This window comes from Heteronotia binoei, chromosome 3 (assembly GCF_032191835.1).
Source record: "Heteronotia binoei isolate CCM8104 ecotype False Entrance Well chromosome 3, APGP_CSIRO_Hbin_v1, whole genome shotgun sequence".
In the NCBI taxonomy this organism is placed as follows: domain Eukaryota; kingdom Metazoa; phylum Chordata; class Lepidosauria; order Squamata; family Gekkonidae; genus Heteronotia; species Heteronotia binoei.
Window position 1 is genome coordinate 114977048 of NC_083225.1, and position 12874 is coordinate 114989921.

Genomic DNA, 12874 nt, shown 5'->3' on the forward strand with positions numbered 1-12874 from the left:
AAACTCAGGGTTAGGTGACCCAAGACTGTGTGGTGGTTTGAGAATTGGACTATGACCTGAAAGGCATAGTTTCAAATCCCCATGAAGAATGAAGCTCATTGAATGATGCTGAGTCAATCATCCTCTCACAGGAATTTGTCATGGCAGTAAATGGAGAAGTGAAGACTCATACATGCCGCTCTTTCTTACAAGTGGGCTAAAGTGCAATAGATACCCATTAACTCCAGAGGTGAGTATTACATTATTTTAATTGTTTATTCTGCCAGGATTGCTCTAAATCTCCAACTTGTTTCTCATAACATTTTTTAAAAAGTCTTTAAAAGTAATGCTATAGGCATTTTTTTTTTTTTTTACATAAACTGATCTGTGAGAGGCTGTTTGGACTATGTGGTGTTTTCATTCAATTCAGCGCCTTAATCCATTTATGTTGCACTTGATTTGTCAACATTAAAATCACAGATTTGGCAAGAATTAATATATGATGTGCACATAACACTCCATCATTAGGCAAACTTTTATTAAAGGAATCTGCAAGATTTACAAAGCATAGTCTTGAAAAGGTTATGTAAAAAAAATCATTTTCAGAAAATTAAAAAAGCAGCACCAAAATATACATTATCTAAGGCATACATTGTTTTAAACACAGCAATGAATTAGTTACATATCTTTTGAAGCAATTTGGTTATAATCAGTACCAAAAATAAAAGCTACAACTAGGTTGATCTTTTGAGTTTGTGTGCCTATTTAGTAGTGTTGCTCCTTCATCTTTTCCTCACAGCTTGAAGTCTAGTACTCTTAAAAGAAATAACTCTTTAAACAATTTATGTTGTAAACACTTGGGAGGCAATCCCTGTAATAAATGTGGTCTACTTTACCATCTATCCTTCAGACTCTAAGAGACAATAATGACAAAAAACACACAGTACTTCATTTGTTCCGTAACTTGAAATTCATGATCTATATCCTGTTTCTTCAAGCTTATACCACTGTTATGTCACCCATCCTGTTTCCGATGTCATACTACAAGAAAATAAAGAGTAAACATATTATGTTTACTGGAATTATCAGTTTTAATGCCACATTAATTCCATGTTTAATTCAGAATGTAAAACCAATAAAATTGGAGAATGTATTAAAAATGTAAGTCAGAAAAGACTATTATTTATTCCAATGCAAAACTAATTTCTCCCCCCAGGTATGTAATCAAAAGAAAGAGTGAGAGACACATCTTAATTTATCTAAAGTTACAGTTATGTCCCCTTAAGACATGAATTCATTGCAGCTGAACTTTTCAATTAAACATTATTCACATAATTCAGTACAACACTGTAATTATTTTCCCCCCTCTCTCCTTTCTTCAATATATCTTTATTGCTACTTTTTATCAGGTTAACTTCATATGTAATAACATCCTCACAAGACTATTGGGATGAGAGAATGGGAGCTGCAACTGCTGAACACTTAAAATCACATCTAGTTAGGACCAATGTTTTTCCCTAAGCTGTGGAGTCTTGTGAACAAAAATTCTACTTTGTGAGCGACTGGCATTAAAGTTGTGAGCTACTGCATAAATTAGTTTGCTCTGGGACCATTTTTTTCTTTAGCTAAGATGAAAATGTTTGAACTAGAGACTAAAAAACTGTGAGCTAGCTCACACTAACTCAGCTTAGAAGGAACACTGGTTAGGACCTGATGTGTTTAAAAGATCCAACACCTTTATATGTTTAGGATCTAGGATCTGGAAATCTAGTCAACAAGGCACTACTAACATGTAATATGAAGACAAACTAATGTCTAAGCTACAAGGTCTTGCTAATCAGCCTCTGAGGGTGCTGAGTGATAACCAAATATTTGAGCCATGTCACACTTAATCAGAATCAGGAATATTAAATCCACTATTAATGGAATGAAATATCTGCCACTTTTTCTTTTTAGGAAGAAAAATCAGGCTATACTAAAAAACAAAATCAGGTTATTGCAATAAACAAATGCCAGATGAATACCCCCCCCCAAAAAAAATCCTGTTTATTTTGTACATAACTTCTAGTCTGCAAGAGAAACGTGCAAAGACAACTAATCCTTTCAATAATATGAAGGCTGATAGCATTCCCTGAAATTTCTCATAAAAAGCTGAACACTGCAAACAATTAGCACAATGCCAGGGTTGGCTAGATTTGCTAACAGATGGCCATATGGATTTTAACAGTATTTTTTCTAGCCATCTAAGCAATCTTTTTCATTTAAAGCAGATTATCAAGGAAACTAAGGCATGGTTAGTACCTCAATTTTGTGCAGGGTCAAGCATGATTGGAATGTACAATCTTGGCTCAGAGGAAACATACTTTTTTTTGCTGTAAAGGAATCTTCTCATGTGATGTCTTTAAGAGATGTCTCAGAGATTTCTCCTTCACTAGAAAGGCAGTGAACTAAGAACCATTTTCCAGCCCCATTCTAGAAACGCTTTTCAAATAGTAAACTTAACAGGGATACTTCAGTAGAATTCTGAGTAGGCTTGGTTAGGACTACACTGTCTGAAGAGTTCAGCCTTTTCTTTAGTTGAACTGACATGACAGTAAACTCTGACTGATCTCTGATCACTGAATAGAACCTTGGCCGTTTATAGCTACTACTGCTTCAGTTAAATTTATGCTGACAGTAAGGAGAATAATACGGTAATTGATTCCTAAACAAAGCATGAATTAACATTATTTCATATGATTTTAAATTGTTGGTGCATTGAGTTTCAACCACACTAATGAATGTGTGAAAAATGAAATCTATTTACATCACACTGTAAATTTTATACCTTCCACCAATATCCTTTAATTGCGCATCGTATTTTATGGGGAAAGGTATATGAACAAAACCTTACAGCAAATTAGTATAACAGAAAATAAATATATCATTTGATTAATTTACAGTATAATCAGTCAACTCCTACTAAATCCATTGATTTCAATGGATATAGAAAGATTAGGACTGTGCTATTAGTAAACTACATTTAAGTAGTACAGTTCTAAATTACTTAGAAGTTATATGAACTTTGTGAGGGATGCAAAAGAAAATTTGGTTGGGTGAATCTAATCAACATAGTTTTAAAAGTTCCATTTGCATTATCTAATACTGTAACTATAATTGTTAATATGAAATGGAAAAAAAAACATGCTAAATTAATCATGATCTGTCACAGTGAAAATGTTTGCAGAGCCCAGCTCCCTAGATAATGAGGGATAATCCGCGAGGAAATCATATTGTCCACAAGGGGGCATCTAGATTCTCTCTCTCTGACTCAAGGATATTTTTATTTTTTTGCATAGTAGTGCTATCCTATTTGAATAATGAGCATTGTTGTTTTAGGGTACTTTAATATATAAGCAAACACAGAGAAACATCAGACACTCAACTGGAAAATTGGGAAACACTGGAAATGAGGATGATTTTACTGGTGGCCCACTTTTTGTTGGTCTTCCGCGTTTAGTGAGAGGTTTCTGAAGACGCAAAGGAATCAAGTCTTGTACACAGCTGTGATTAGACTAGCTATATACATTTATTTACAACTATAATACAGACTAGCAAAATGCTCCGCACACAATTCACCATCCAACCTCCAACAAGTAGCAGAGTACTACTGTACATTTATACATGTCTTCTAGGTAAGTGACCAATCAGGCTTAGTGCTGAGTCATGGTCACATCACTCTGGCTGATGCAATCTGGCCGTATTCCAGATGCCCGTCAGCCAGATCATCTAATGTCAATTAGATCCTTTGCTGTCAGCAGTGGTCTGTCGCCTGCACATACACTGACACCCCTCCTCAGGTGCAGATCACTAGGTTTAACATATCTCTTAGTTTCAAAAACTTTTCCACAGTCACATTTTTAGTGAATACATCAGCAACATTACATTCAGATTTACAATGTGTCAACGTCACCAGTTCTTTATTTACTGCCTCTCTGAAATTCTGATAACGTATGTTGATATGCTTACTTCTGCAGTTTATTCCCTTTGCCATTGCTAAAGGTTGAGCTGCTGTGCTTTCGCAATCTATTTCTACAGGTGTTGGATCTGGTAACTTCAGATCTTTCATTAGTTGAGTTAACCATTCTAGTTGTATAATGGTGTCACTGATTGCCGAGTATTCTGCTTCACAGCTGCTTATGGTGATGTGAGTTTTAGTACTCTCCAGCTTATCAGTGCACCGTGCATGAACACTGCACTACCTGAGGTGGACCTTCCGTCTGGTCTTTCCCCCCAGCTGGAATCACTGTATGCCACCAGGACTTGATTGCTATCAGTACTCATTACTAATTTATGATCCATTGTACCCTTCAGTTACCTGAGTACTCTTTTGGCAGCTATCCAATCCTTCTGCTTCAGTTCTGCACAGTGCTGGCTTAACAGGTGGACCGCCATACAGATGTCGGGTCTAGTCCAATAAGCTAAATATAGCAATGACCCAACTAATGACTGGTATTCTTGGAGAGCCAGTTTGGTGTAGTGGTTAAGTGTGCGGACTCTTACCTGGAGAACTGAGTTTGATTCCCCACTCCTCCACTTGCACCTGCTAGCATGGCCTTGGGTCAGCCATAGCTCTGGCAGAGGTTGTCCTTGAAAGGGCAGCTGCTGTGAGAGCCCTCTCCAGCCCCACCCACCTCACAGGGTGTCTGTTGTGGGGGAGGAAGGTAAAGGAGATTGTGAGCCGCTCTGAGACTCTTCGGAGTGGAGGGCGGGATATAAATCCAATATCTTCTTCTTCTTCTTTTCTACTAAAGCGTCATCTTCCTCTTTTGCATAACCAATAGTCATGGGGCTCTGAACTACTTTGGCTTCAGTCATTCCATATATCTCTAATAGTTTCAGTATTTTTTTCTTTTTGGCTTACTTGATAGTGCCCTTCTGTATTCTTGGTAATTTCCATCCCAAGATAATGTTGTATTTCCCCCAAATATTTGATTTTAAATAGTGTTCGTGTTTCCTCCATAAACCATTCCAGTTGTTTATTGTTCTTACAAAGGAGGCACAAATCATCCACATGAAATAATATATAGCATTCCTGCCCATGTACCTTGTGGCTAAACAGACATAAATCTGCCACACTTTGCTTAAACCCTAAGCCCTCGAGTGCCGTACTCAGGCACTTGTTCCATTCATGGGCTGCCCGTCGAAGGCCATACAATGCTCTATTTATCTTAAGTACAGGCATATTATTTTTATTGGGGAACCCGGGGATTGGCTGCAGGTACAGCTCCTCTTTTATGGTGGCGTTAAGGTATGTGGTCACATCAAAATGATGTACTGCCATGCCACTGATATCATCCTTACATAGTGTTGCTTTTAGTGTTTCGAATCTGACCGTGGGGGCAAAATATTAATCAAAGTCCCTTCCTTCTAGTTGGGTAAATCCTCTAGCCACTAGCCTAGCTTTTTTCTGAAGCATCCCGTCTGTAAGCTGTTTAAGCTTATACAGCCATTTACATTTTTCCCAGCCGGCAGCTCTGCAGGTGTAAATACATTATTTTCAGTTAGTGAGTTGAACTCTTTCTGCATAGCTTGCAGCCAGCCGGCACGCTCTTTATCGTTTAGGACTAGCATGTCTTTGTAGCATTGTGGCTCTGTTGCGTGTACATAATTTATAGCTGTGTCAAACCCATGCCTCTTCAGAGGCACTCCCTTATTCTGGTTGACACTCTGATTTCAGGCTGAGTGCTCTGTGAACCATCAGAGCCTTCATGTTTTACATCCTCTGAACTGTCAGAGCTTTGAGTTCTCTGCTGCTCCTCTGTTGATGAAGTCTCTTGTTTAATATTCACATGCCCCTCCTCACTCTGCTGAGACACCAGTAACTACACCACTGGGCAATTCATTTGCATGTACCCCGCTCCAACTTTTGTCTTCACAGAATGAGGCAGACCTGCTAAATCGCAGCATATTATGCTCATCTGCGAATCTGTATGCCTTCATTCCATTTTGGTACCCCAAGAATAGCAATTTCCTTGCTCTGGCACCCCCTTTTCGTCTTTTATCTAAGGGTACATTGACCCAAGCCTTGGAGCTGAGGATTCTAAGGAAATCTAAGCATGGTTTCTTCCCATACAGCACCCTGTATGGAATATCATTTATTGCTTGAGTCCATAGCCTGTTTATTATAAAGCACGCTGTCTTCAGTGCTTCTCTCCAATCAGTTATTGTTAGCTCGCTATCCTTTAACATAGCGTGGAGCATTGTCTGAAGTACTGCCCCTTTTCTCTCTGCCACCCCATTTTCTGCTGGGGCAGAAACATTAGCAATCCTGTTTTATTCCCTGCTCTCTGAGCCAGAAGGCAAATTGTTTTCCTACAAACTCTCCCCCCCATATCTGTCTGCAAAGCACTTATCTTGCAATTTAGTTGCCTTTGCACATGGTTAGCCCAGTATCTGAATGTTGAACACACTTCTGACTTTTGTTTTATGGCATACACTCAAGTGAAACGACTGTGGTCGTCAACCAAGATTAAAGCATATTTGTTTTTAGATACACTGGGGGCATAAGGGCCGATCACGTCGGCATGAATTAGCTGCAGGGGCCTCTCAGAGACTCTGTTGCTTACTTTGGCCACCGAGTAGGCCTTAGATTTTGCTTGCTTACATACATTACAATCAAGATAGGCACTGCAGGACTTGACCTTTTCATCTTGTAGAATGGCAAGGGTCTTATTAATAGTGTTGTAACTTGCATGCCCCAGCCTTCTATGCAACCTATGAATACATTTGTGATGAGGCTGCTTGTTACATTCAGCTCGTGCTTTCACTCCATTCTGGTCTAGCACATACATATTTTCTCTCAATACACCTCTGGCCAATAGTTTACATGCCTTAAATATTTTATAGTTACTTACATCAAAGGATACAGTAAAGCCTGCCTTTGCCAATGCTGAGACACTTAGTAGGCTTGTCTCCAGACTAGGTACACAAAGCACGTTCACAAATTTGTGCTTTAGTTCAGAAAAGTACACAGTTCCTTGGCAGAGGACCTTGGCCTTTCTGCCATCAGATAGACTCAAGAACCGAAGACTTGCAGGCTCAGTGTCCTCTAGCAGTCTCTCCTCGCAGCAGAACATCTGGGTGGCCCTGGAGTCGATAATCCACGGTGCTCTCTGCAGACCCGAGTCAGTCCTCATCAGTGTCACTTGCTGGTTCTGCGAAGACTTCTGCCTGCCTATCCGTAGCTCAGGGCAACTCCTTCTCAGATGTTTTTCGCTGCCGCAAAAGAAACATTTTTTCTTTACTTGCGAAGCTCTCTCCTTCGGTGACTGCTGCCAGCTAGAGGCACCTCCCACACTCTCCGGCTCTTGCTTCTGCTGGCTTTGACGAGCGTGGGCTGCCTGCTCTCTTAACTCTTGCTGCCTTTGGTCTTCTGTGAGGAGCTTCCCAGTTATGTAGTTTAAAGTAAGTTTATCAGTGTCCTTGCTCTCCAATGCCATCAACAACATATCAAATCTCTCGTGCAGAGAGCTCAGGATTATACACACCTTATCTTCTTCCAGAATTGTTTTACTTCGCTGTTCTAGCTCTTGGAAGCATGCAGATAAGCTGTTGAGATGGTCTCTCACCGTCTCCCTGGCCAGCATTCTCTTCCGATACAGCTTCTTCATCAATGCTATCAGTGAGCCAGCTTTGTCTGCACATAGACGGCCTTGAGCGTGTCCCAGGCCTCCTTCGCCTGCTGGTTTCCTCCGACGTGCACCAAGTGATCATCAGATATATTTAGTATTATGGTTGCGAGAGCCTTCTGATCCCGGACGGCATCTTCAGGTGTGGGGTCCGCAGGAGGAGCTGATACACAATTCCACAGCCCCTCTCGCTTAAGAAAATGTTCTATATGCAACGCCCACACGTTGTAATTAGTAGGAGTCAGCTTATCTATCAGCACCATAGCCGCCACTGTAGCCATCCTGCTCAGCACCTGCTTCTCTGCTACTGCTGTTCTCCTCCACTGAGACAGCTTTCTCCTCACTTCTGAAGCACTTCTGCGTCTTTCTCCAACACACACCTCCTCTACTCACGGCACTCAGGCGCACCGGAAGCGTGCTGGGTCCATAACTCTGTTGGTCTTCCACGTTTAGTGAGAGAGATTTCTGAAGACGCAAAGGAATCAAGTTTTGTACACAGCTGCGATTAGACTAGCTATATACATTTATTTACAACAATAATACAGACTAGCAAAATGCTCCGCACATAATTCACCATCCAACCTCCAACAAGTAGCAGAGTACTACTGTACATTTATACATGTCTTCTAGGTAAGTGACCAATCAGGCTTAGTGCTGAGTCATGGTCACATCACTCTGGCTGATGCAATCTGGCCGTGTTCCAGATGCCCCTGTCAGCCAGATCATCTAATGTAAAAAATTTGCTGTCAGCAGTGGTCTGTCGCCTGCACACACACTGACACTTATTGGTACTAATCAGTGGCTAGGATCCCACTGATCCATTTTTCTAATGATGATACTTTTCTCTGGTATAAGAAGCTTTCCCTTGATACAAGAGGGTCTTTTGAGAGCCAGTTAAGTGTGCTGACTCTTATCTGGGAGAACTGGGTTTGATTCCCCACTCCTCCACTTGCACCTGCTGGAATGGCCTTGGGTTAGTCATAGCTATCACAGGAGTTGTCCTTGAAAGGGCAGCTGCTTTGAGAGCCCTCTGTCCCACCCACCTCACAGGGTGTCTCTTGTGGGGGGAGAAGATATAGGCGATGGTAAGATATAGGCGCTCTGAGTCTCTAATTTAGAGAGAAGGGCAGGGTATAAATCTGCAGTCGTCTTCTTTTTTTGGCAGTGGGAGTCTCTTTGCCTGAGCAAAACTCTGCAGCTAGTACACCAGATCCACAGGATTCACACCAATATTAAAATAATGATGAGCTTTTGCTTTAAAACGCCTTGTTTCATGGCCTAAAAAAGGAAAATTTTCAACAAAGTTAACCAAAGTCAAAAGATATTTGAACAGGAGGTTGAAAAACTCTATTTCAAAGATCAACTGGTATTTCAGCAATATTTTTTATGCTAGCTTGTTATGGTGCAGTTTTTGTTCAGTACCAACATAATACTGTGGTTTATGTTGAACTGACACAGCAGTCAGTCATTTACATCCTCAGAGTTTATTGCTTGGCTCAGCAGGTTGTGGCTCAGCAGACTGCATAAACACAGCACTCAAGCTAATGGGAAATGTTCTCAAAGAGTCTCTGCAGCCCACTGTGATAATTCACTCATAAAATTATGGAACCAGTTCTGATTACAACATACATCGATGATCAAATCATGAAGGAGTAAAATGGATGCTACGGATTAATATTTTAAAATCTAAAAGACATACAACCAAAAGAACATTCTGAATTGTACCTACAGCAAACCAAGTGTGCTTCTACCTAAATCATAGCCTCATTTGGGACAGTTGCTCTCTCCCTAGAACTTCAGACTACATGTGATTATTCTCCAGGAAATATACAGTTCCTATTATTATGAGGCATAAAATAAAGTAACCAAAAGTGCTTCTAATAGATTCCAGAACTTTTGAAATACTTTGAGTTATTTTGTATGAATCTTCCCTCACAATCTCCCCATTCTTTTCTTACAAACCTAAATGATATCCTTCTTCTTTAGCAGTATCTAAAACTCAATTAAAGAATTCAGAGGTGTACACTTGTTATTTTCAAAGATTTTGAAAATGTGTGAGCATAGTTAGCAAACATAACATCATTCAAATTTTCCAAAATACAATTGTTGCAAACCAGCATATAGGACTGACGGGGGGAATCAACCATACCATATTGGTCAAACATCTGTTTAATGTTTTATTTAGACCACACCGTTCTAAAAACAGGTACCTGTCAGACTGCATTCTTATAAAGCAAAGCAGCATCCCCCACCCCCAGTTTGGTTCAGTACAAGACTGGAGCTGGCTGTGAACCCTAGGCCCAGTTCCTAGCCTGAAGAATTATTTGTGACACTGGTGAACACTATGTCTAGGATGAAAGAACTGGAAGAATTCCTCCATCTTAAACCCTTGCCTTTTGAACCAGTTGTTTTTATTCTGCTCTTTATAGAACAAATATGAACCTCAATAAATCAATAATTTATTATGGTCATTGACTAGAAGAATGAAACATACGTTAACAGAGTGTTTATGAGTGCATGCATGTGTGATATATATTTTAACCTCAGTTTAGATGCCTCTCTACAAAACCAAGCACAAGCTTTGAATTGTAATTACTTTTAAAGGGTTCATTACCTACTGTAATTATAAAATACAGCAAAAATAACATTAAAAACATTGTGTTAAGCAGTTTAACAATTAATGACTGTATAAAGGATATTTATTTCCCCAGAAACACTGATAAAAGACAGTGTTTGCTCGCCTTTACAACTTTTCTCCAATGCTGCAACATCAATATACATGTTTATATGCTAATAAATATCTACTTGAACTTGAAAATACATGTTATTTATCCATATTTACAGATCCAAGTTACCTATGCATTTTCATTGACTAGATTTAACATGCTACCATCTGCACTCCTATTAGGATGATGATGATGATGATGATAATTATTATTACTTCCATCTAATTGTAGATTTTTATCCTTGCTCTGTTATCACAATTAAGACATTGGTTCATATATTTTTCTACCATAGATCCTACATACAGGCTTGCTTAGATTTACTGGATCCTCTGTTAGCTGACAAGAAAATGATCTCAGAGCAGGAAACTCTCAAAACCTTAGCAGCAGCGATTGATCAAAAAACTACTGTTTCTGTGATGTTCTGTATTCTACAATGAAAATTAGGGCTGTCCAGTGCATAATTTATTTAAATTCTAACCTTTTTAACTTTTAATAGGACAAATGATATATGGAGAGGTTTTATGTATTAATTTTACAATACTGTTTTTCTGTTTTGGTTTGCTCCGCTTCTGAATACTCTGTGGAACATAATAAAGACTGAACTGATTGATAATGAGGAACCCTTTTTCCCTCAAAAGAAACAGTTTACTGACAGTCTCCTTTCTTATAGGAAGAGCTAGAGCATAATCCAAAACATAATGAACCCTTGAACAAAAAAAGGGTGAGGAACTGGAAGAACTTCAACTCCTTGCTAGATAAATATGAACTACACTTATGATAAACAATAACAATTTGAATTTCTTCTTTAAATTTATCCTATTGTAATTTATTGTTTAGTATGCTGTAGCTCATTCACATCCAACTCCTTCCCTGTGTGAGCAGAAGCAGCACTTCTACAAACCCAGGGACATATTTTAACTGATTTCCCCTTCCCACTGCGGTCCATACTGCCCTAAGGATTCATCAAGCCCAAGATGCTTTTAAGGCAGGGGTGTTGAACTCATTTGTTATGAGGGCTGGATCTGATATAAATGAGATCTTGTTGGGTCGGGCCATGCCAGGTTGGGCCAGGCCATGTGTATGGTACTTTCATAAAGTTTATATCTCTCCTCCCTAATCTTAAATAGGTATTTAAGCTTAGGGAGGAGAGATATAAACTTTTTAAAAGTAGGTATTTAAGATTAGAGAGGAGAGATATAAACTTTATAAAGGACACAGACAAACAAAATAAAAGATGTTTTTTAAAAGACCTTAAAATAAAACATGCTTAAAATGTTAGCACTTGTTGGTCTTAAAAGTACTTTCTTTGTATTTCTTCCATGCAGTCCAGGGAACTGGGCAAAGGAAGCTGTGGTTTTTTCCTTCCTTCCCAAGGGGACCAGGAAGGGGAGGAGCCTTAGTCAACTGAAGGAAGAGAGGCTTGGCTCGGTAGATCTGTTGTGTGATTGAGAGAGCCTGGAAAAACAAGTTCTGCCTTCCTCCCCAAGGGATGAGGCTCAGCCAATGGAGAAAATAGAGGTTTTACTCTGTAGCTCCTATATAATTGAGCAAGCCTTGCAAAGCAAGCTGTGATGCAGAAGGGAGCAAGAGAGAGGGAGAAGGAAGCAGATGACAGTTAGTTGCTCGGGGGCCTGATAGGAGCCCTCCAGAGGCCTGATTCAGCCCCTGGGCTGTATGTTTGACACCCCCATTTTTAAGGAATGCAGAAAGGAGGAGGACACATGTAACATCTATTTAATAAGTGGAAATCAGCTTAGTAGTCTCTACATCTAAACCTCTAGTTTAACAGTGTGATGGCAAACAAGAGTTATAGCTTTCTAAGCCCATTAACATCAAGGGACTTAGAAACCGCTTAGGAACACACTATAATTTACATAAAATGCACAATTAAGTATATCAGATAACTGGATCTAAACCACACATCTGGATCTAAGATTTCTGGCACCTCACAGGAATCTGTTGTCTTTAATAGTAAGTTGCCAAAGAGAACTGTATGCTTTGCCTTTAAAATAACTGGGTGCTTTCGAAAGGATGTTTTGTATGTTATCTACCATTGTACATGCATAAGAATCACATATCATAATCCTGCAGCTGGAAAAAGTTATTTTTGCATCCTGCACTAGTATGTTTTGGTCTAGATGGTCATAACCTTGCTCTCCATTGGTAAATGAGTGGGCCTGCGTGGATTTCAGAATCTTTCATGTATTAGATTCAAAGACTCAAAATATGCTCGTCCTGCTTTCCACTATTTAGTTAAAGAAAATATCTTTGAAGTCTCACTTGGTCAAACTTTGCTGTGTACTGGAAAATTAATAAAACACCTACACTTATCATAGACTGTTTACCAGACTATTTTATTCTTAAAATGTCTCTGCTCTTCATATGGAATTGGAGGTGCTGGGAAAGACCATCACATTCACTTTCAGAAAGGGTAAAAGAAGGTTGGCAGCTACAACACAGGTGTTCAACAGTCTGTCACAAAATACAAGTTGTGCACAT

The 12874-nt window shown here is 39.4% G+C and overlaps 1 protein-coding gene across 1 annotated transcript in view; it reads right to left on the reverse strand.

The window, feature by feature from the left end:
- Nucleotides 1–500: 500 nt before the first annotated feature.
- Nucleotides 501–12874, reverse strand: part of CXADR (CXADR Ig-like cell adhesion molecule) — a 110442-nt gene continuing 98068 nt past the window's right edge. The window contains exon 8 of the mRNA XM_060234400.1: nucleotides 501–1020. Coding sequence (XP_060090383.1) covers nucleotides 979–1020 — 42 coding nt within the window. The 3' untranslated portion in view covers nucleotides 501–978. The remainder of the gene's footprint in view (nucleotides 1021–12874) is intronic.